The sequence below is a fragment of the Oncorhynchus masou genome, chromosome 19, assembly GCF_036934945.1.
Source record: "Oncorhynchus masou masou isolate Uvic2021 chromosome 19, UVic_Omas_1.1, whole genome shotgun sequence".
Lineage (NCBI taxonomy): Eukaryota > Metazoa > Chordata > Actinopteri > Salmoniformes > Salmonidae > Oncorhynchus > Oncorhynchus masou.
In genome coordinates, this window is record NC_088230.1 from 34,517,870 (window position 1) to 34,542,869 (window position 25,000).

A 25,000-nucleotide genomic window follows, 5' to 3' on the forward strand; every position below is an offset into this window, starting at 1 on the left:
AGCTACATTATTAAGTTAAATTGTTAATAGCTACATTATCAAGTTAAATTCTTAACAGCTACATTATTAATTTACATTCTTAACAGCTACATTATTAAGTTACATTCTTAACAGCTACATTATTAAGCTACATTGTTACTAGATACATTATTGTCAGTTGTATGAATCACAGACAAATAATGGAAATTCTGTTGTTCAAATAATATCATATCTTCTTTTTGTTTTATTAAATCTTGTAATAATGTATGTACTGTACCTGCTCAATAATTTGATCTAAATCATTGTGGAGTTTTATATTGTATATTTCCCCCTTCCTTATTGAAAAAGAGAATGGCTGATGACCACAGACCCAAGGGAATTATCTCCGCAAGGTTGCATGGTACCATGATAACAAGTCAACCTAAACACACACACACGCACGCACGCACGCACGCACACACACACACACACACACACACACACACACACACACACACACACACACACACACACACACACACACACACACACACACACACACACACACACACACACACACACACACACACACACACACACACACACACACACACACACACACTCACACTCACACACGCACGCACGCACACACACACACACACACACACACACACACACACACACACACACACACACACACAGACACCCCTTCTCCTCCGTGCTCTTTCCCAGAACAGAGCTAAAAGAAAGAGTCAGATGTTATCAGTGTGATTGGAGCCAGCGGAGCAAGGAGCTAGTCTGGGCCTGTGGCAGGAGGTAACAGCCAGGGTAGCCAGGGCTGGGGTGTGGTGGGACAGCGCAGGCCCCTACTTCAGTCTGTGTGTGTAGACTGGATGGATGAAGGCCTTCTTAACTATAAGCTATGCAGGAGCCGTGCCAGGAGCAGGACATGTATGAGATTGATAAGAGCCAGGGGATGCTCTCTCTCTCTCTCTCTCTCTCTCTCTCTCTCTCCCTCTCTCTCTCTCTTTATTTCTCTCTCTCTTTGTCTCTCTCTCTCTCTTTGTCTCTCTCTCTCTCTCTCTCTCTTTGTCTCTCTCTCTCTCTCTCTCTCTCTCTCTCTCTCTCTCTCTCTCTCGCTCTCTCTCTCTCTCTCTCTCTCTCCTCTCTCTCTCTCTCTCTCTCTTTATTTCTCTCTCTCTCTCTCTCTCTCCCTCTCTCTCTCTTTATTTCTCTCTCTCTCTCTTTTTCTCTCTCTCTTTTTCTCTCTCTCTCGCTCTCTGGTTCTGTCTGTCTCTCTCTCTCTTTCTCTCTTACTATCAATTCAATTCAATTCAAAGGGCTTTGTTGGCATGGGAAACATGTTTACATTCCCAAAGAAAGTGAAATAGATAATAAACAAAGTGAAATAAATAGTAATAAATTAACAGTAAACATTACACTCCAAAATGATAAAGACATTTCAAATGTCACATCTCTCGCTCCATCTACAGGAGAAATAAACCCATAGGGGAAGTCCAGGGTCAAACACATCCCCCTCCTTCTCACAGTGTGTGTCTCTCTGTGTGTGTCTATTGCTGTGTATGAATGTGATTTAGGGAAGGGGAGGGGGACTGTTGTGGAGTGTTTTAGCTTTTACACCACCGCTGCGAGCCAAGAGATGGTTTGGTTCCATACGCCCTCACTTTGTTTGAGAAGTCCACAGATAGAGTGGAGACATGGCTTTTATAGGGATAACATCTCCTCCCTGTTGTTCTACTGTCTCCTACTGAAGCCTGAATTTGTGCTTTAGCTGACTGTCACAGAGTGTAGTGGACCACCCATTTGTATACTAGGTATTACTGTAACATCCCTTCTACTGGTGTCTGTCTGATCCTAGATCAGCACTCCTACTCTGAGAAGTTGTGACTACGGTCCCAGTTCTAAGGCAGCATGTGACGAGCAGGTTTTTATAGCTCCCTGATTGGTTAGGATGGAAGGCTTGTTCTCTGTGAGAGTGGTGGTACTTTACAGTGTAATAAGGGAATGGATTTAGCTGGCTGTGGCAGCTGGGGATGTTTACGCTGCAGTGTACTGAGCTGTCTGAACCCAGAGAATGCTCCACACTGCTGCTGAGGGCATGTCTGCCAATCCCCTAGTGTCCCAGTCCTGCAGCCTCAGCCCCAGCCTCAGTAACCACCTCAGTCCTCTATCCCTCAGTCCTCTATCCCTCAGTCCTCTATCCCTCAGTCCTCTATCCCTCAGTCCTCTATCCCTCAGTCCTCTATGTCTCAATCCTCTATCCCTCAGTCCTCTATCCCTCAGTCCTCTATCCCTCAGTCCTCTACCCCTCAGTCCTATATCCCTCAGTCCTCTATGTCTCAATCCCCTAGTGTCCCAGTTCTGCAGCCTCAGCCCCAGCCTCAGTACCAACCTCAGTCCTCTATCCCTCAGTCCTCTATCCCTCAGTCCTCTATCCCTCAGTCCTCTATCCCTCAGTCCTCTATCCCTCAGTCCTCTATCCCTCAGTCCTCTATCCCTCAGTCCTCTATGTCTCAGTCCTCTATGTCTCAGTCCTCTATCCCTCAGTCCTCTATGTCTCAGTCCTCTATGTCTCAGTCCTCTATGTCTCAGTCCTCTATGTCTCAGTCCTCTATGTCTCAGTCCTCTATCCCTCAGTCCTCTATCCATCAGTCCTCTATGTCTCAGTCCTCTATGTCTCAGTCCTCTATCCCTCAGTCCTCTATCCCTCAGTCCTCTATCCCTCAGTCCTCTACCCCTCAGTCCTATATCCCTCAGTCCTCTATGTCTCAATCCCCTAGTGTCCCAGTTCTGCAGCCTCAGCCCCAGCCTCAGTACCAACCTCAGTCCTCTATCCCTCAGTCCTCTATCCCTCAGTCCTCTATCCCTCAGTCCTCTATCCCTCAGTCCTCTATCCCTCAGTCCTCTATCCCTCAGTCCTCTATGTCTCAGTCCTCTATGTCTCAGTCCTCTATGTCTCAGTCCTCTATCCCTCAGTCCTCTATCCCTCAGTCCTCTATCCCTCAGTCCTCTATCCCTCAGTCCTCTATCCCTCAGTCCTCTATCCCTCAGTCCTCTATCCCTCAGTCCTCTATGTCTCAGTCCTCTATGTCTCAGTCCTCTATGTCTCAGTCCTCTATCCCTCAGTCCTCTATGTCTCAGTCCTCTATGTCTCAGTCCTCTATGTCTCAGTCCTCTATGTCTCAGTCCAACTTCCCCACCACTAGTGCTCACCATTCTCCTCCAATCCCTCCTGTTTCTTCCTCAAGCCCCAGACCCCCTACTCCCCACCTGGGACATGCTTACAGTACCTCCCACAGCCCTGCAGAGCAGCAGAACAGCCACACTCCATGTGACGTTTTTAAGTCTCAGCAAAATGATTATTACAAAGAGAGAGAGACCATATGAACTGACAGACAGAGAGAGAGAGAGACCATATGAACTGACAGACAGAGAGAGAGAGAGACCATATGAACTGACAGAGAGGGAGAGAGACCATATGAACTGACAGACAGAGAGAGAGAGAGAGAGAGAGGCCATATGACCTAACAGAGAGGGAGAGAGAGCCCATATGAACTGACAGACAGAGAGAGAGGGAGAGAGAGAGAGAGATTATTATCAAAATCCAGAAAAGAGCTGTTAAATTCTATAACCACCTAAAAGGAAGCGATTCCCAAACCTTCCACAACAATGCCATCACCTACAGAGAGATGAACCTGGAGAAGAGTCCCCTAAGCAAGCTGGTCCTGGGGCTCTGTTCACAAACACACCCTACAGAGCCCCATGACAGCAGCACAATTAGACCCAACCAAATCATGAGAAAACAAAAAGATAATTACTTGACACATTGGAAAGAATTAACAAAAAAACAGAGCAAACTAGAATGCTATTTGGCCCTACACAGAGAGTACACAGCGGCAGAATACCTGACCACTGTGACTGACCCAAAATTAAGGAAAGCTTTGACTATGTACAGACTCAGCGAGCATAGCCTTGCTATTGAGAAAGGCCACCGTAGGCAGACATGGCTCTCAAGAGAAGACAGGCTATGTGCTCACTGCCCACAAAATGAGGTGGAAACTGATCTGCACTTCCTAACCTCCTGCCCAATGTATGACCATATTAGAGAGACATATTTTAAGGCCTACCTTCAAACCCAGTGCCTCTTTGTTTGACCTCATGGGATAATCAAAAGAAATCAGCCAAGACTCTCTCTCTCTCTCTCTCTCTCTCTCTCTCTACCTCTCTCTCTCTCTCTCTCTCTCTCTGTCTCTCTTTCTCTCTCTCTCTCTCTCTCTCTCTCTCTCTCTGTGTCTCTCTCTCTCTCTCTCTACCTCTCTCTCTCTCTCAATTCAATTCAATTCAATTCAATTCAAGGGCTTTATTGGCCATCATTGAAAATAAGAATTTGTTCTTAACTGACTTGTCTGGTTAAATAAAGGTAAAAAAACAAAAAAACAAAAAAAACAATTGGCATGGGAAACATGTGTTAACATTGCCAAAGCAAATGAGGTAGATAATATATAAAGTGAATATATAAAGTGAAATAGACAAACAATATATCTCTCTCTCTCCATCTCTCCATATATATATATATATCCCCTTAATTTTGTTTTCTCTCAAGCACAAGCACATGTGATAGTCATCCATCAACCTCATCCACCGACACATGATAGACAGCAGACACAGTGGACCCCCCCCCCCACACACACACACACACTACAGTTATGAGTGGATGAGTCAGGCTCACAGAGATGCCTCAGGGAGCTGATGCACTTTTGGAGCTCTGTTTTTTTTTTTTTTTTTTTGAGCGACTATAGAGGCTGAGTCAAGAACCACAGCTCTTACTGACAGAGAGGTCTTTCCAGTTCTTTTTCACAGCTTGTCCCCGTGCCCTGAGAGATGCCTCGGAGGCTTGGAGCACAGCAGAGCAGCGCTCATAGTTAGCTACACGAGAGGCTGGTTGTTATTGTCTGTCTCTGGTTATGCTGCTGGAGATACATGATACATGAGAGGCTGGTTGTTATTGTCTGTCTCTGTTTCTGATACCTGTATTGTTCCATTCACTCAGTTGACCTGCATCTTATGAGACATACAGATCAGGGAGCCAGACATACCTTAGTCAGGTGTGTGTGTGTGTGCGTGTGCATGTGCGTGTTTGTCCGTGTATCCCACACACTGATTTGGCAGCCCCGTCCCCTTAAAGCCTCCCTCTGTCTGTCCGGGCTTTCAGCAGGCCTAATTCAGATTGACTGCACACACACACACACACACACACACACACACACACACACACACACACACACACACACACACACACACACACACACACACACACACACACACACACACACACACACACACACACACACACACACACACACACACACACACACACACACACACACACACACACACACACACACACCAACAGGGCTCACACACATGTAAGTGGTTATAGTTGGCCTGGGCCTGCTTTGAGTTAGTTTGAGAGCCTTACTCTGTTCCTGCTACTGCCACCCTCACAGTGGCTATATGCTGCTCTTCTCTGTTCTGCTCTGTTCTATTCTGTTCTATTCTGTTCTGTTCTGCTCTGTTCTGTTCTATTCTGTTCTGTTCTGTTATATTCTGTTCTGTTCTGTTCTATTCTGTTCTGTTCTGTTCTGTTCTGTTCTATTCTGTTCTGTTCTATTCTATTCTGTTCTGTTATATTCTGTTCTGTTCTGTTCTATTCTATTCTGTTCTGTTCTACTCTGTTCTGCTCTGTTCTGTTATATTCTGTTCTGTTCTGTTCTACTCTGTTCTGCTCTGTTCTGTTCTGCTCTTCTCTATTCTGTTCTATTCTGTTATATTCTGTTCTGTTCTGCTCTGTTCTGTTCTGTTCTTTTCTGTTCTACTCTGTTCTGTTCTGCTCTATTCTGCTCTATTCTGTTCTGTTCTGTTCTACTCTATTCTGTTCTGTTCTACTCTGTTCTGTTCTGCTCTATTCTGCTCTGCTCAATTCTGCTCTGTTCTGTTCTGCTCTGCTCTGCTCTGCTCAATTCTGTTCTGCTCTGCTCAATTCTGCTCTGTTCTGTTCTGCTCTGCTCTGCTCTGCTCTATTCTGTTCTGTTCTGTTCTACTCTGTTCTGTTCTGTTCTGCTCTATTCTGCTCTGCTCAATTCTGCTCTGTCCTGTTCTGCTCTGCTCTGCTCAATTCTGTTCTACTCTGCTCAATTCTGCTCTGTTCTGTTCTGCTCTGCTCTACTCTGTTCTGTTCTGTTCTGCTCTGCTCTGCTCTGCTCTGCTCAATTCTGTTCTGCTCTGCTCAATTCTGCTCTGTTCTGTTCTGCTCTGCTCTGCTCTACTCTGTTCTGCTTTGTTCTGTTCTGCTCTGCTCTGCTCTGCTCTGCTCTACTCTGCTCTACTCTGTTCTGCTCTGTTCTGCTCTACATAGCCTTCTATTGCCTGATTAGCCCCAATTATGACAAACAACAAACCATCGGAGCAGAGCTGAGAGGCAGAGACAGGAGGGGAAGGAAAGGTAGAAGGGCGAGGGGAGGAGGTGAGGGGAGCGGGGTGGGGAGACAGGGAGGAGAGCAAGGGGTACGGGGTGAAGGAACAGGAGTAGGGGGGTGAGTTTGAAGGGGACCTCCGGGAGCCTCTAGATCACAGCCAGGCTAATGAGAACCTGTTTACAACACCAGAGGGGTCAGATACAAGAACAGAGGGGTCAGATCAAACACCAGAGGGGTCAGATACAAGCCCAGACGGGTCAGATACAAGACCAGAGGGGTCAGCTCCTCCCCTGACAGGTGCACCCAGGATGGGAGGCCCCGTTTGTGTGTGGGTTTGTCAGGAGTGTGTGTGTGTGTGTGTGTGTGTGTGTGTGTGTGTGTGTGTGTGTGTGTGTGTGTGTGTGTGTGTGTGTGTGTGTGTGTGTGTGTGTGTGTGTGTGTGTGTGTGTGTGTGTGTGTGTGTGTGTGTGTGTGTGTGTGTGACTTGCTCTCACAGACTCATGTCAGAGTTTTTCTCAAATGTTGGGTTGGAATAGGGATACCGAGTCTACTGCTTCAAACCTCACCAAGCCTCACTTTCTTCAACCCCAGATGTAATCATTCAATACCATGGCACAGTTCTCTCTCTCCCCCTCTCTCTCTCTCTCTCTCTCCCCCTCTCTCTCTCTCTCTCTCTCTCTCTCCCCCCCTCTCTCCCTCTCTCTCTCTCTCTCTCCCTCTCTTTCTCTCTCTCCCTCCTCTCCTCCTCCCTCTCCCTCCCTCCTCTCACTCTCTCTCTCCCCCTCTCTTTCTCTCTCTCTCTCTCTCTCTCTACCTCTCTCCTTCTCACTCTCTCTCCCTCTCTCTCTCTCTCCTCCTCCCTCTCTCTCCCTCTCCCTCTCTCTCTCCCTCTCTCCCCTCCCTCCCTCTCTCTCTCTCTCCCCCTCTTCTCCCTCCTCCCTCTCTCTCTCCCTCTCTCCCTCTCTCTCTATCTCTTCCTCTCTCCTCCTCCCTCTCTCCCTCTCCCGCTCTCACTCTCTCCCTCTCTCCTCCTCCCTCTCTCTCCCTCTCCCGCTCTCTATCTCTCCCTCTCTCCTCCTCCCTCTCTCTCCCTCTCCCGCTCTCTATCTCTCCCTCTCTCCTCCTCCCTCTCTCTCCCTCTCCCGGTCTCTCTCTCTCCCTCTCTCTCCCTCCCTCTCTCACTCTCTCTCCCTCCCTCCCTCCCTCTCTTTCTCTCTGCTCCCTGGCATTGTGTTTGTGCTTTTAAGACAAATAATTGCTATAAAAGCCAATCTGGAAAGAATATAAGCGCTGTTAGGTTTAAGATCTAAGGTCCTTAGAGAATACCTAATTGGCTGGTGGGGGTTTAGTAAAAACTAACCCAGGAGGGAGGGAAACGATTTTATGATTGGCCCACCTATACGCATATACCCACCATTAATGATGTCCTGTCTGACTACTGGCTCCTCCCACTACAGTTACTGGCCCCTCCCACTTAATTTGGAGTGTAAAAGCACGGTAACTAGTAGTTGAACTTCCTGGTCAGCGGAAGAGGGTTGAGAGGGCAGAAGTGTGTGTGTGTGTGTGTGTATGAGAGGGCAGAATGTGTATGTGTGTATGTGTATGAGAGGACAGAAGTGTGTATGTGTGTATGTGTGTGCGTGTGTGTATGAGAGGACAGAAGTGTGTATGTGTGTGTGTGTGTGTGTGTGTGTGTGTGTGTGTGTGTGTGTGTGTGTGTGTGTGTGTGTGTGTGTGTGTGTGTGTGTGTGTGTGTGTGTGTGCACGAGAGGACAGAATGTGTATGTGTGTATGTGTATGAGAGGACAGAAGTGTGTATGTGTGTATGTGTGTGCGTGTGTGTATGAGAGGACAGAAGTGTGTATGTGTGTGTGTGTGTGTGTGTGTGTATGAGAGGACAGAAGTGAGTATGTGTGTATGTGTGTGTGTGTGTGTGTGTGTGTGTGTGTGTGTGTGTGTGTGTGTGTGTGTGTGTGTGTGTGTGTGTGTGTGTGTGTGTGTGTGTGTGTGTGTGTGTGTGTGTGTGTGTGTGTGTGTGTGTGTGTGTGTGTGTGTGTGTGTGTGTGTGTGTGTGTGTGCACGAGAGGACAGAATGTGTATGTGTGTATGTGTATGAGAGGACAGAAGTGTGTATGTGTGTATGTGTGTGCGTGTGTGTATGAGAGGACAGAAGTGTGTATGTGTGTGTGTGTGTGTGTGTATGAGAGGACAGAAGTGAGTATGTGTGTGTGTGTGTGTGTGTGTGTGTGTGTGTGTGTGTGTGTGTGTATGTGTGTGTGTGTGTGTGTGTGTGTGTGTGTGTGTGTGTGTGTGTGTGTGTGTGTGTGTGTGTGTGTGTGTGTGTGTGTGTGTGAGAGGACAGAAGTGTGTATGTGTGTATGTGTGTGTGCGTGTGTATGAGAGGACAGAAGTGTGTATGTGTGTGTGTGTGTGTGTATGAGAGGACAGAAGTGTGTATGTGTGTGTGTGTATGAGAGGACAGAAGTGAGTATGTGTGTGTCAGTAGATAGACCATGGTAATTACTGCAAATTGAATCATAGCGAGGAGCTTTTATTGGTTGGAGCGACAGCTACATAGCAACACCGCTCCCCTCATAGCTACTCTGGTGTGTGTGTGTGTGTCTACTCTGGTGTGTGTGTGTGTGTCTACTCTGGTGTGTGTGTGTGTCTACTCTGGTGTGTGTGTGTGTGTCTACTCTGGTGTGTGTGTGTGTGTCTACTCTGGTGTGTGTGTCTACTCTGGTGTGTGTGTGTGTGTGTGTGTGTTTACTCTGGTGTGTGTGTGTATGTCTAGTCTGGTGTGTGTGTGTTTACTCTGTGTGTGTGTGTCTACTCTGGTGTGTGTGTCTACTCTGGTGTGTGACTCCGTGTGGCTCTACTACATGTAGATGCTGTATTTCCTGATGGGGGATTTCACAGCATCACACAGACACAGCTGATTGGCAAGTCCTGATTGAATCATTTGCATATCCTTTATCTCTCTCTCTCTCTCTCTCTCTCTCTCTCTCTCTCTCTCTCTCTCTCTCTCTCTCCTCTCTCTCCCCCCCTCCTCCTCCTCCTCTCCCTCTCTCTCTCTCCTCCTCCCCCTCTCTCCTCCTCCCCCTCTCTCCTCCTCCCCCTCTCCCTGTTACCCTCGCTTCTCATGCTTGTAAGGGAACATGATGAAATTAGTGTTTTTCAGTCATGAGGCATTAGCAGAGAGCCATCAGAGGAGAGCCATTAGCAGAGAGCCATCAGCAGAGAGCCACCAGAAGAGAGCCATCAGCAGAGAGCCATTAGGAGAGAGCCATTAGCAGAGAGCCATCAGAGGAGAGCCATTAGAAGAGAGCCATCAGCAGAGAGCCATCAGCAGAGAGCCATTAGCTGAGAGCCATTTGCAGAGAGCCATTAGCAGAGAGCCACCAGAAGAGAGCCATCAGCAGAGAGCCATTAGGAGAGAGCCATTAGCAGAGAGACAATTAGCAGAGAGCCATTTGCAGAGAGCCATCAGAAGAGAGCCATCAGCAGAGAGCCATCAGAAGAGAGCCATCAGCTTAGAGCCATCACCAGAGAGCTATCAGAAGAGAGCCATCAACAGTGAGCCATCAGCAGAGAGCCATCAGCAGAGAGCCATCAGAAGAGAGCCATTAGCAGAGAGTCATCAGAAGAGAGCCATCAGCAGAGAGCCATTAGGAGAGAGCCATTAGCAGAGAGCCAATTAGCAGAGAGCCATTAGCAGAGAGCCATCAGAAGAGAGTCATTAGCAGAGAGCCATCAGCAGAGAGCCATCAGCAGAGAGCCATTAGCAGAGAGACATTAGCAGAGAGACATTAAGCTGCCAGTCCAGATCTAACAGCATATGGCATTCTCTCTGGAAGATGTGACAAGATGCAAATTCACACAGGGAGGGGGTCTGTGCGGGTGTGATTAGCTAGCCACACACACACACACACACACACGCACGCACGCACGCACAAACACGCACACACGCACACACACACACACACACACACACACACACACACACACACACACACACACACACACACACACACACACACACACACACACACACACACACACACACACACACACACACACACACACACTGAGATGTTCATGACCTAGTATTGAAATATATGTAATTGCAGGACAAAGAGCGTGGTATGGCTTGATTCCATAGTGACCCCCCCTGTGATGTTCAACTGCACTGTTCTATCAGGAAAAAGCTCTAAAACCACCATGGTCCCCAAAGACTCTCTACTTACACTCCCCTCCTCCCCCTCCTCCTCATCTCTGGTTCCCTCTCTCCCTCTCTTCTCTCCGTCCAAGTTGTAAGCTGTCCAGCGTTCAGCTGCCAAACAGGTCTGTGAAGACCAGCCAAACTAAACACAGGTAGACAGCCTAGCGTACCGACACACGCAACACGCTCCACACAGACTCCAGTAACTGTGGCGACGTGTGCCCGTCTTGGCTCAGTGATTGGTTAGACAGAGCCCCGGGGAGGCAGGTCAGCGAGTTAATGAGAGGCTCATTTACTGAAATGGTCTGTTCTTCTCTCAATCAGTGCTGCGTGTGTGTGGAGCCATTTTAAACACCCTTTATTTGATTACTAAAGACGTTAATCCTGGGCCGGGAACACGGCAGAGTCGGAGTAGGCCTCACATACTTCCGTCTCCCTGGAGGTAGACCCACATAACATGAAGAAGTGGATGCATATGCCTAGTGAGAACCACAAACTCTATCTCTCTCTATCTCTCTCTCTCTATTTCTCTCTCTCTCTCTCTATTCTCTCTCTCTCTCTCTCTCTCTCTCTATTTCTCTCTCTCTCTCTCTCTATTTCTTTCTCTCTCTCTCTCTCTCTCTCTCTATTTCTCTCTCTATTTTCTCTCTCTCTCTCTCTCTCTATTTCGCTCTCTATTTCTCTCTCTCTCTCTCTCTCTCTCTCTCTCTCTATTTCTCTCTCTATTTCTCTCTCTCTCTCTCTCTCTCTCTCTATTTCTCTCTCTCTCTCTCTCTCTCTCTCTCTCACTCTCTCTCTCTATTTCCCTCTCTATTTCTCTCTCTATTTCTCTCTCTCTATCTCTCTCTCTATCTCTCTCTCTCTCTCTCTCTCTCTATTTCTCTCTCTCTCTCCTCTCTCTCTCTCTCACTCTCTCTCTCTATTTCCCTCTCTATTTCTCTCTCCATTTCTCTCTCTCTCTCTCTCTCTCTTCTCTTCTCTATTTCTCTCTCTCTCTCTCTCTCTCTCTTCTCTCTCTCTCTCTCTCTCTCTCTCTATTTCTCTTTCTATTTACTTTCTGCATGACACAAGTCATTTTTCTAACAATTATTTACAGACATATTATTTCACTTATAATTCACTGTCTCACAATTCCAGTGGGTCAGAGGTTTACATACACTAAGTTGACTGTGCCTTTAAACCTCCCTTTGCCAAGATAACAGCTCTGAGTCTGCTCCTATAATGCCTAATGAGGTTGGAGAACACATGGCAAGGGATCTGAGAACATTACTCCATACAGAATCTCTCCAGATCCTTCAGATTCCCAGGTCCACGCTTGTGGACTCTCCTCTTCAGCTCATCACACAGGTTTTCTATGGGGTTTAGGCCAGAGGACTGGGATGGCCATGGCAAAACCTTGATTCTGTGGTCAGTGAACCATTTTCGTGTTGATTTTGAGGTGTGCTTTGGTTCATTGTCCTGCTGGAAGATCCAACCAAGGCCCGGTTTAAGCTTCCTAGCAGAGGCAGTCAGGTTTTGAGGTAATATCTGCTGGTACTTAATGGAGTCCATGATACCATGTATCCTAACTAGTTGTCCAGGGCCTTTGGAAGAAAAACTGCCCCACAACATCGAAGATCCACCACCATACAGTAGTGACAAGGTACTTTTCTGCATATCTATCTTTCTGTCTATGCCAAACACACCTCTGGTGTTTGTTAACAAAAAGCTCCATTTTGGTCTCATCTGACCATAGAACCTGGTCCCATTGAAACTCTATATTGGTCTCATCTGACCATAGAACCTGGTCCCATTGAAACTCTATATTGGTCTCATCTGACCATAGAACCCGGTCCCATTGAAACTCTATATTGGTCTCATCTGACCATAGAACCCGGTCCCATTAAAACTCTATGTTGGTCTCATCTGACCATAGAACCTGGTCCCATTGAAACTCTATATTGGTCTCATCTGACCATAGAACCCGGTCCCATTGAAACTCTATATTGGTCTCATCTGACCATAGAACCCAATCCCATTGAAACTTTATATTGGTCTCATCTGAACATAGAACCCGGTCCCATTGAAACTCTATATTGGTCTCATCTGACCATAGAACCTGGTCCCATTGAAACTCTATATTGGTCTCATCTGAACATAGAACCTGGTCCCATTGAAACTCTATATTGGTCTCATCTGAACATAGAACCTGGTCCCATTGAAACTCTATATTGGTCTCATCTGAACATAGAACCTGGTCCCATTGAAACTCTATATTGGCCTCATCTGACCATAGAACCTGGTCCCATTGAAACTCTATATTGGCCTCATCTGACCATGGCATCTGGTCCCATTGAAAGATCCAGTAACGTTTGGCAAACTGTAGGCGCTTGAGTTTGTTGTTTGATGACAGCAAAGTGTCACGCCCTGACCTTTGACCTTAGAGATCCTTATTTATTCTCTATGTTTGGTTAGGTCAGGGTGTGACTCGGGTGGGAAAATCTATGTTTTCTATTTCTTTGTTGTTTTGCCGTGTGTGTGTGGTTCCCAATCAGAGGCAGCTGTCTATCGTTGTCTCTGATTGGGGATCATATATAAGTTGTGAATTTCCCTTTGGGTTTTGTGGGGTGTTATTTTCAGTTTAGAGTCTGTGCCTGACGGAACTGTTCGCTTTCGTTTTTTGGGGGGTATTTTTGTTTGAGTGTTTCTTGTAAATAAATATCATGAACACTTTCCACGCTGCGCTTTGGTCCACCCTTCCTTCTACCGACGACGATCGTTAAACAAAGGCTTTTCTATGGCAACCATTCCAAACAACTTGTTGCTACGTAGGTGGCGTCTGATTGTAGTTTTGGATTATTTTTTTTTACCCCAAAACCCAACTCACGTCTGCAATTCTCCAGCTGTGATCCTTGGAGATGTTTTGTCCACTCAAACTATCCTCCTCACTGTGCTCGGGGTCAAAATACCTTTTTTTCACAGCCATTTTTCTCATATTTACCAAGGGTGCCAATATTAGTGGAAGGCACTGTAGGTTTCCACACTACCTTCCATCCATCTATAGTGTTTCTTAATATTATTCCGTTCCTTTGCCTTTGATGCCTCATGATTGAGTATTGCTCTGTTTCAAGTAGGCACTCTGAGAGAGAGACTCTGGGTTGAGGTCAACGATAAAGTAGTCTACAGGACTACTGCCAAGAGATGAGTTATAGGTGCACCTACCAGAGGAGTCACCTCAAAGCCCACAGTACCATTGACTATGTACTGTACATACCCAGCGTGTGACAGAGCTGTAGGAGTTGTGACCTGTTTTTGTTGGTTATGTTGTCGTAGTTCTGCCTAGGGGGGTATATGGGGGAGGGAATGCTGTCACCCTCGCGGAGGCGTTTCCCTCTCTCTCTTCCTTTCTCAGCTCCCTCTTTCTTTCCCTCTCCCTGTCTCTCTCTTGTCATATATCTTTCGTTCCCCCACACCAAAATACACACACACACACACACACACACACACACACACACACACACACACACACACACACACACACACACACACACACACACACACACACACACACACACACACACACACACACACACACACACATTAGTATTATCCTGCCCCTAGGTAGCCCCGGGTTTGTTTGCATATAGTTCGTATTGCTCATATATGCATATGTGTTTGTCTGAGGAGATCACACTAACCATTCTCTCACTCAGGTTATCATATGATATTCTCTCACTCAGGTTGTCATACGACATCTCTCACTCAGGTTATCATATGATATTCTCTCACTCAGGTTATCATATGATATTCTCTCACTCAGGTTGTCATACGACATCTCTCACTCAGGTTATCATATGATATCAGGTTGTCATACGACATCTCTCAGGTTATCATATGATATTCACTCAGGTTATCATATGATACTCAGGTTGGTTACTCAGGTTATCATATGATATTCTCTCACTCAGGTTGTCATATGATATTCTCTCACTCAGGTTATCATATCATATTCTCTCCCTCAGGTTATCATATGATATTCTCTCGTCTGTGATGAAGTCGACTGTCCCGGTAGAATAGAATAGAGATCCTAGTTTTATATGCTGTCGTTCCAGACATGCCAAAAGATAATGTATGTATGTTGATTATACCTATGTTGTTATGTAGGTGATTCAAAACTGTATTACAGTATGAGTCAGTCATGCATTCCTTTCTACATTTTTCTCATGTTAGTCATTTAGCAGACACCTCTTCTTAAAATAGGAACCAACCACTTACAATCGCTCCCTTTTTCTCGCTCCCTTTTCTACCCCCCCCCCCTCTCTCTCTTTCTCAGGTAAAGATGAGCCGTCCAGCTACATTTGCACCTCTTGTAAACAGACCTTCACCAGTGCCTGGTTCCTGCTCCAGCACGCCCAACACACCCACGGCATCCGCATCTATCTGGACACACATCCCTCCAACTACACCCTCACCCCTCGCATGGCCCTCCCCCCTCCCATGGGTGGGGGAGACTCCCTCCCTCGTTCTCCCTTACCAACCTTCCTGGGGGACACCTCTAACTCCTTCCACCTCCTCCGGATGGCGGCGCCACTACTCAGGGAGCACCACCCACATCATCCCCAACACCCTCACCACCCCCGTCCCCCTCCGGGCTATCTGGACACCCGGCTCCCTGCCACCCCACCCTTTGTCAGACCTCCGCCCCCCAGACACCTCCTGGAGCGCCTGGGTCCAGAGGAGATGGGGTCCCTGCTCTTCCAGCACCCCAGTGCCTTCGAGAGGGTGATGCGTCTGGCCCCAATGGATCCTCCTTCCATGGACTTCTCCAGAAGGCTCAGAGAGCTGGCGGTTGGCAACAATACTAACAACGGAGGCCCTACACCTCCTCTCTCGCCCACCCGGGTGCCCCCCATGCACCGCCTGCTGAGTCCAACCCTCTTCCAGTCGGGCTCCAAGCCCCCACCGTTCCTCACCTACCCCCCACAGCCCCCCACGCCTCAGGGAAACGCCACCACTCCTCCCCAGGGCCAGAACCAGGCCCAGGTATGTGCAGTGTGTCCTGGGATATATGCTGATGTATGTTTGTAATGTCTTATATGTATTACAGAATTGCTAGTAATGTTGCCAAGACATTTCCCCTATGGGACAATAGAGAATTAATTTGTTCATACGTTCATTCATTCAGGTCCAGGCCCAAGCCAAGTCCAAGTCCTGTGAGTTTTGTGGGAAGACCTTCAAGTTCCAGAGCAATCTGATAGTCCACAGACGGAGTCACACAGGAGAGAGGCCCTACAAGTGTCATCTGTGTGACCATGCCTGTTCTCAAGCCTCCAAGCTGAAGAGACACATGAAGACACACATACACAAGTCAGGCTCCATGGGGAGCTCCCCTGAACAGGAGAATAGAGGAGAGGTAGGAGAGGGGGAGGAGAAGAGCAGAGAGGGGGAGGGAAGAATGGGGATGGACAACGAGGAGGAGGAAGAGGATGAGGAAGAGGAAGAAGAGGAGGAGGAAATTGAGGATGAGGAGGAGATGAGGAACGGCCTAAGTAGGCCTGAGTCTAACCTGAGCATGGACTCAGAGTTCCACAAGAACAGGGAGAACGGGTCGAGGCCTTCCCCAGACGAGAAGCCTCATGGTGGGGATAGAGTGACGGAGAGCGGAGGGGTGGGTATCATGCACCCATACAACCACCTGGACAATCACCTGAGGCTGGCCCCTTCCAAGAAGACCATGAGTCTGGACAGGGAGAGGCAGCCTAATAGAGAGTCGAGAGAGGGGGGAGATGCAGGGAGGGGGGAGATGGAGATTGAGCGGGACAGAGAGCGAGCGTTGGACAGGGTGATGGGCAGAGCGATGGACAGAGAGAGAGAGATTGAAAGAGAGGAGAGGCCCTTGATGAACGGAAGGATTAGTGGGTCTGAAGACTCTTTCTCTGGACTGTTCCACCGCCGGCCCACCCCCATCACCAGCCCCAACCCCTCCAACAAGAGAATCAAGGTAAGAACCCCCTTTTAGCTACTCCTTTAAGTGACTTTTATTCTTCTTAAATAACTTGTTGTGTTTTTACGTTTTCTTATGTTTGTCGTTTACACAACTGTCTCCAAAACTATGAAACAGACTCTTAGACTGCTGAAAGAAGTGCATTATTTTTCTCTTATCTAGTTGTATTGTTTTACTGGGTTCAGATTTGTTAAATTCAGTGTAAATAAACTTTAATTTCGTTCTATTTGATGTGAAGGTGGAGAAGGAGTTGGAGCTCCCCGCGGCTCCGACCCTCATCTCCCCAGAGAACATGTATTCCCAGCTCCTGGCGGGCTACGCCGCTTCACGCCACTTCATCAGAGAACCTTTCCTCCACGGCTTCAGCGACGCCCACCAGTCCCCCTTCGCCACCTCCTCAGAGCACTCCTCCTCCGAGACGGGTTCCCTCCGCTTCTCCACCTCTCCTGGGGAATTCCTGGAGGGAGTGGGCGCATCGGGCCGCAGCGGCAGCTCCACCCCTCACCTCCTGCGGGGTCCCGGGCCGGGTCGACCCCCTAGTAAGGAGAGCCGACGGAGCGACACCTGCGAGTACTGTGGGAAGATATTCAAGAACTGCAGCAACCTGACGGTGCACCGGCGCAGCCACACGGGAGAGAGGCCCTACAAGTGTGACCTGTGCAGCTACGCCTGCGCACAGAGCTCCAAGCTAACTCGCCACATGAAGACCCACGGGCAGTTTGGGAAGGAGGTGTACCGCTGTGACATCTGCCACATGCCCTTCAGCGTCTACAGCACCCTGGAGAAACACATGAAGAAGTGGCACGGGGAACACTTGATGGTCAGCGACGTCAAACTGGAGGAGGCTGAGAGAGGCTAGGTTACGCTAGGCTAAAGCTAAGGCTACAGGCTAGGCTAGGCTAACACCTCAGACTCATTCTGAATGAACACTTACAGGACTTCAACACGGGGCTTGGCTGGATAATCTTTCTTCTTGAATATTTTTGGGACAATTTAATGTACGTAATTCTGTTTTTGTTTTTTTTTTTTGTCACAGAAACTGCCAACTGAGAAATATAACAAAGGGAAACATGGGATGTTTCTAGAAACCTTTAGTTTCCTGCCAACTATTGATCTATCTGAGGATTTTATCATTTTCGGAATGCATTGAGCCTTTCTACTGTGCAATAATGTCTGTATTTATTGGAGTTTTGTAAAGATATTGGGCATGTGCAGGTACATCTTTGTGGGGTTTTATAGGGAATTAGGTAGTTAAAGTTAAAAAAAAAATATGCTGAAGATTTTTTTCTCCAAAAAACACATAACTTGAAACAGGTCACACTTGATTAGAAATACGATTTTAATTTTGATTTGTTAATTAAAAACAATTCCTTTAAGGAAACTATAAGTAAATGAGTAAACTTCTTAAATTATGATAGCAATTATTTATTTTTTATCTGTATGATTAATATCCTATTAGGTCAATAGCAGACTACAATCCATCTGCTCATCTCTGACATCAAGAACTGAATATCACTATGACAATAGAATTTACATTTTAGGATTTCAAAAACCCCCAAATGTTGATGTTTTAAAAGTCTGAATAGATTACAGCCAATTTTACACAAACTATTATTTTTTAATATCAGCGTGTGTTATTATTATTATGATGATACAATCCAGTCCCCACATTCCCAATATTAGCCGGGGACATAAACAGCAGTTGCAGACATTGACATAAACTCCTTAGATGCAGGATTAAATCACCATGGGAATATTTAAGATATATCAGTTCAAACTTGCTGTAATAAATGTGGAAAGGAGAACAGTCCTATAAAACGTTATGTGTGGATGTTTTGGGAAGAATAAACCGTTTTATTTCATCAAACATTATGTAAATATTAGACTTTCTTTGATCCATCATTATTAACAGAAACTAAATGTATACTAGCCCCATATTTTACACTCAGAATGTCCACTCTAACTAAAACAATCAAAGATCTGTGGCTTGAGTTATTTAAGTTCTGAATGATATACATTGCAATTGCAACCATTCACTAGATAATTACAATACAGGTCCTCTCAATAGTGCTTCCTTCCTATGATCATACTGTTTACATTTGAACAACATAGCGGCGATGTCCCTTACACCCTCTTGACACTTGATAAAGCTTAATCAAAACCAATTTGTTAAGTTAAACTTTTAAACATTCTACATTGTACTGTACATTCCACTTCTAGAATCATTTCATTGTTCCTTCTGGGGAATTCTTGAACAGTAGTGTTCTCGTCTCCCAGGGTGAGTTCTGATCCCCTCAGGATTCAGCAAAACGGTCTCAGAATGGAATTCATATCAATGCCTGTGTTTCTCCACTGTGTGCTCTAAGCCTCAATCTGCCTGCCTGCTTTCACAGTTCACTAACTCAGCGTTCATGTATTAGTAGAGCAGCTTTGAAAAGGAAAAGGTGGGGGTTGTTCATTTTGCTTCACAAAGCGATATGGGGGTTTAACGCCCAATAACAGATTTGTGAAGACACTGTACGTGGCGTTCGTGACTTTTAGGGATTTACAATTTGTGATTTTCAGCTGCGTGGAATGAGGATGGCTCATCCTTGAATGAATCTAAAAAAGCCTATTTGAGTTACATTGAGTTATGGTAATAATGTTCAGCACAGCTGTTAGACTGATGGCCACATGACCTTGAGATCTGATTGGATCATTCTTGAGGTAGAAAATGAAAAATTGAAATAGAGAAAATGGAGAGGGGATAGAGGGAGAGAGGGAGAGAGACATAGAATGAAAGAGAGGGAGAGAGAGAGACCCAAGCAAGGATCAAAGTCATTCAAATGAAATTGAAAGCATATGAAAAGTGTGTTTTAACCCAAATGCATATCTACTGGTCAAATCTAATACCAAGGACATCAGAGAGAGAGAGAGAAAGAGGACCAATATTAGGGAAGATTGAGGCCACATCTTCCCTTAATACAACCATCTTCAATACAGATAATCACCTCACCTCAAAGATATCACTTCACACAGCCTGTTTTAAATGTGCTGTGTGTGTTTAGGCAATTGGACATGGGTGTGCTCTCGAATAAAAATCTTCCTATTTATCATCATCTTGTTGACAGAAATCAGATTCTTACACAAAACACTCATCTGATAATGGTCCTCTATTTCAGATCAGCATGTGGAAATGGAATAGATTAGTTATCATAATGTATGCGACTGGCTGAAAAGGTGTAGGTACCATAGAGACATGCGTTTGGGGAAAACACACATTGATATTCAGTAAGAGTACATCTTTAGTGTATTCCAATATGAAAATGTTTTTTTTTTAATCAATTCTCACTTCAGAACAAAGTTGATAATAACTATAATAACTGTTATTATTGCAATTGAGACAGCGGAGAGGAGAAACCTACAATTCCCACTTCTGAACAAGCTTCATATATTTCATCCAAAATATGGATGCCAGAGAGTAATTTTAATCGCATTGAGGAACCAGGAAGACAGACTCGCAAAACAGAACTAGTCATTTCATACAAGAACATTCAGTACCAGAATAATGTTTACAGTGTTTGAAGTATGTTAATGATGAAATCCTCTGTGTTTTGAAATAACAAAGTATTCTTTTCTTCAATGTTTTGAATGCCATAACGGGCATTGTATGGTTATGATGGTGGAGGGATTTTATTAAGTAGATTTACATGAGTTAGTTACGTATAATTTCTTGCTCACTGTATGACGATACACAGTGTCTTTGTAATATTGATAAATGATGCTGTGTTTTTTTAAACAAACGGTTCCAACATTCTGTTAGCCTATTTTACCTTCCCAATTCCAATTGTGATTTGATTCAAATGTTTAAAGTCGTTTTTTTGGTAAATCTATCCTAATATGGATTTTTTTTTAAACATTTAAATTAGAAATCATCCAGAATACCAGAGGAATTTTTGGATTGGGATTCTGCAATGGGTTATGGGAGAAATGCTTTTTTTTTTTTTTTTTTTAAATAAAATCAGTTTCATGGACAATATTGTTTTTTTTCTTCTCATGGTTGGTTGAAGTTCTTGTGATGGCACTTAAAATTTAAATTTTAACACATTTTCAACTTTCATGACTTTTGCGCTTTGTACAAAAATCTTTTTTCTTTTTCTTTTTTGAGGGATTGTTGTGAAAAATAATTAGTTTCACAGCAGCAGCAGTAACGTTGGCTGTTTTGAACATATATGTATTTTTGTAATGTGTTGAAAAGAAAGTCAACAAATCCAATAAATGTTGCAAATGCCTATCTGAAGTATTTTTTATTAACATGACTATCACCATTACTGCTAACATCTGAAGTAGTTATTAACATTAATATCACTATTACTAATAACATTAGCATCTTTTACATTACCATTGTTGCATCTTTAGTTGTTTATTTTACAATAACCACCAGTAGTTATGTTGAATGTCTCATGACTGGTGCTTAAAACTGTTGCCCTCAGCAGCCCCGTTTATACCTGGTGCCTACATGGGTTCTTTATCCTGATCTTGTCTTTATTCTGATTGCGTCCACATTTCCAGAAATGTGTCTAAACACATGGTACTAAAATAGATTTGTTATCCATACACTGTGTCTGCATTGGGACCAGATTTCCTGGTCCCTTCCTTTATGCAAATTATTTCACAGCTATTCTTTCAAAAAAATCATATTTATTTGTTTATTGTAACACGCACATTGATGTAATCAGTCAAAGGTGTCACCTGTCAATGATTTTTAAAGGGCAGAATAATGATGGTTTAAATGGCGGTCTCTGTCCAGATCTGCCTGACCTTGTGAGATATCCAGACACAATGCGTGTCTGACGACCTCCGGAGGTGGACGGGATGATCACAATGAGTCTTTTAATCATCCACACCCGTCTAAAAATGTGGTCGCAAACAGAATGTGGACAAGATCAGGACAAAGGACGCATGTTAGAACTAGGTGTAAACAAGGCTAGTATGCAGGTATAGCATCTGCCATCAATGTGACGCTATAAATCCCAATATACTGACATGATTATAATTCTTTATAGCACAGATAGCCACTGGTTAATAAGTGAGATTAACCCTCTCTATTAACCCTCTCTAGTGATGGTTGCTTGAAACCTTGGCCTCAGTTTGATACTATAGAACACTGGAACCAGAGACTGCAAGACATCCCACTTTTTCAGGTGCATAAACAGTCAATGAACTAAGCAGACCAGACCCAGCTGCTAATGTATTAGTGCCTATGGGAGAGAGCCACCATGTTAAGCAGACCAGACCCAGCTGCTAATGTATTAGTGCCTATGGGAGAGAGCCACCATGGTAAGCAGACCAGACCCAGCTGCTAATGTATTAGTGCCTATGGGAGAGAGCCACCATGTTAAGCAGACCAGACCCAGCTGCTAATGTATTAGTGCCTATGGAGAGAGCCTGGGAGAGAGCCACCATGTTAAGCAGACCAGACCCATGCTAATGTAATGGGAGAGAGACCAGACCCAGCTGCTAATGTATTGGTGCCTATGGGAGAGAGCCACCATGTTAAGCAGACCAGACCCAGCTGCTAATGTATTGGTGCCTATGGGGGAGCCACCATGAGCAGACCAGACCCAGCTGCTAATGTATTGTGCCTATGGGAGAGAGCCTATGGGAGAGAGCCACCATGTTAAGCAGACCAGACCCAGCTGCTAATGTATTAGTGCCTATGGGAGAGAGACCATGTTAAGCAGACCAGACCCAGCTGCTAATGTATTAGTGCCTATGGGAGAGAGCCACCATGTTAAGCAGACCAGACCCAGCTGCTAATGTATTGGTGCCTTCCATGTTGCAGACCAGACCCAGCTGCTAATGTATTAGTGCCTATGGGAGAGAGCCTCCATGTTAAGCAGACCAGACCCAGCTGCTAATGTATTAGTGCCTATGGGGAGAGCCACCATGTTAAGCAGACCAGACCCAGCTGCTAATGTATTGGTGCCTATGGGAGAGAGCCACCATGCTAAGCAGACCAGACCCAGCTGCTAATGTATTGGTGCCTATGGGAGAGAGCCACCATGTTAAGCAGACCAGACCCAGCTGCTAATGTATTGGTGCCTATGGGAGAGAGCCACCATGTTAAGCAGACCAGACCCAGCTGCTAATGTATTGTGTGCCACCATGTTAAGCAGACCAGACCCAGCTGCTAATGTATTGGTGAGCCACCATGTTAAGCAGACCAGACCCAGCTGCTAATGTAGACCAGACCCAGTGCCTATGGGAGAGAGCCACCATGTTAAGCAGACCAGACCCAGCTGCTAATGTATTAGTGCCTATGGGAGAGAGCCACCATGGTAAGCAGACCAGACCCAGCTGCTAATGTATTAGTGCCTATGGGAGAGAGCCACCATGGTAAGCAGACCAGACCCAGCTGCTAATGTATTAGTGCCTATGGGAGAGAGCCACCATGTTAAGCAGACCAGACCCAGCTGCTAATGTATTGGTGCCTATGGGAGAGAGCCACCATGTTAAGCAGACCAGACCCAGCTGCTAATGTATTGGTGCCTATGGGAGAGAGCCACCATGGTAAGCAGACCAGACCCAGCTGCTAATGGGCCTATGGGAGAGAGCCACCATGCTAAGCAGACCAGACCCAGCTGCTAATGTATTGGTGCCTGGGAGAGAGCCACCATGGGAGAGAGAGCCACCATGGTAAGCAGACCAGACCCAGCTATGCTAAGCAGACCAGAATGTATTGGTGCCTATGGGAGAGAGCCACCATGTTAAGCAGACCAGACCCAGCTGCTAATGTATTGGTGTATTGGTGACCCAGCTGCTAATGTATGGGAGAGAGCCACCATGGTAAGCAGACCAGACCCAGCTGCTAATGTATTGGTGCCTATGGGAGAGAGCCACCATGGTAAGACCAGACCCAGCTGCTAATGTATTGGTGCCAGCTGCTAATGTATTGGTGCCTATGGGAGAGAGCCACCATGGTAAGCAGACCAGACCCAGCTGCTAATGTATTGGTGCCTATGGGAGAGAGCCACCATGGTAAGCAGACCAGACCCAGCTGCTAATGTATTGGTGCCTATGGGAGAGAGCCACCATGTTAAGCAGACCAGACCCAGCTGCTAATGTATTGGTGCCTATGGGAGAGAGCCACCATGGTAAGCAGACCAGACCCAGCTGCTAATGTATTGGTGCCTATGGGAGAGAGCCACCATGGTAAGCAGACCAGACCCAGCTGCTAATGTATTGGTGCCTATGGGAGAGAGCCACCATGGTAAGCAGACCAGACCCAGCTGCTAATGTATTGGTGCCTATGGGAGAGAGCCACCATGGTAAGCAGACCAGACCCAGCTGCTAATGTATTGGTGCCTATGGGAGAGAGCCACCATGCTAAGCAGACCAGACCCATGGTAAGCAGACCAGACCCAGCTGCTAATGTATTGGTGCCTATGGGAGAGAGCCACCATGTTAAGCAGACCAGACCCAGCTGCTAATGTATTGGTGCCTATGGGAGAGAGCCACCATGGTAAGCAGACCAGACCCAGCTGCTAATGTATTGGTGCCTATGGGAGAGAGCCACCATGGTAAGCAGACCAGACCCAGCTGCTAATGTATTAGTGCCTATGGGAGAGAGCCACCATGGTAAGCAGACCAGACCCAGCTGCTAATGTATTAGTGCCTATGGGAGAGAGCCACCATGCTAAGCAGACCAGACCCAGCTGCTAATGTATTGGTGCCTATGGGAGAGAGCCACCATGTTAAGCAGACCAGACCCAGCTGCTAATGTATTAGTGCCTATGGGAGAGAGCCACCATGTTAAGCAGACCAGACCCAGCTGCTAATGTATTAGTGCCTATGGGAGAGAGCCTCCATGTTAAGCAGACCCGAACGGATCATTTTTTTCAATGGTAAATGACCTGAGTGGGACATCTTCATTTATCCACTATCTGTTACTAGAACACTTGAACCTACGTGACCCCTTGTGACCCTTTTGGGCTTCATTTCCGTATTTCCTGAAAGGCCATGCAAGGTGTTATTAGCCAGACAGGTGGGGACTTTCACCAAAGACAACGATGGAGGTGGAGAGGAGGAGAGGATGAATACTTACGTATCTACTCCACCACACAATAACTGAGCCCTCAACTTGAAGGGGGGGGGACTAATAAGGTGGCACTAGGAAATGCTTGGTCAACCAGAGGGGTGTGTTCAGGTGGGTGCAACGTTCTGAATATAATGTTGCAGATAAATAGTGTGATGTATGATTCTGAAGTCTACACGATGGGGGATTATGTGCTCATAATGGGGAGGGGGGGGAGTTGGGGGAAGTCACTGGAAGTTAGGATTCACTCCAATAGCTACCAT

At 46.1% G+C, this 25,000-nt stretch overlaps 1 protein-coding gene across 2 annotated transcripts in view; it reads left to right on the forward strand.

Annotated features, from left to right (window-relative positions):
- LOC135506221 (B-cell lymphoma/leukemia 11B-like) overlaps positions 1-17,908 on the forward strand; it is a 49,931-nt gene extending 32,023 nt beyond the window's left edge. For both annotated transcript variants that reach the window (XM_064925739.1, XM_064925740.1), the window contains exons 3-5: positions 14,990-15,699; positions 15,842-16,657; positions 16,899-17,908. In XM_064925739.1, the coding sequence (XP_064781811.1) occupies positions 14,990-15,699; positions 15,842-16,657; positions 16,899-17,519 (2,147 nt within the window). In that variant the 3' untranslated portion in view covers positions 17,520-17,908. The remainder of the gene's footprint in view (positions 1-14,989; positions 15,700-15,841; positions 16,658-16,898) is intronic.
- Positions 17,909-25,000: the final 7,092 nt, after the last annotated feature.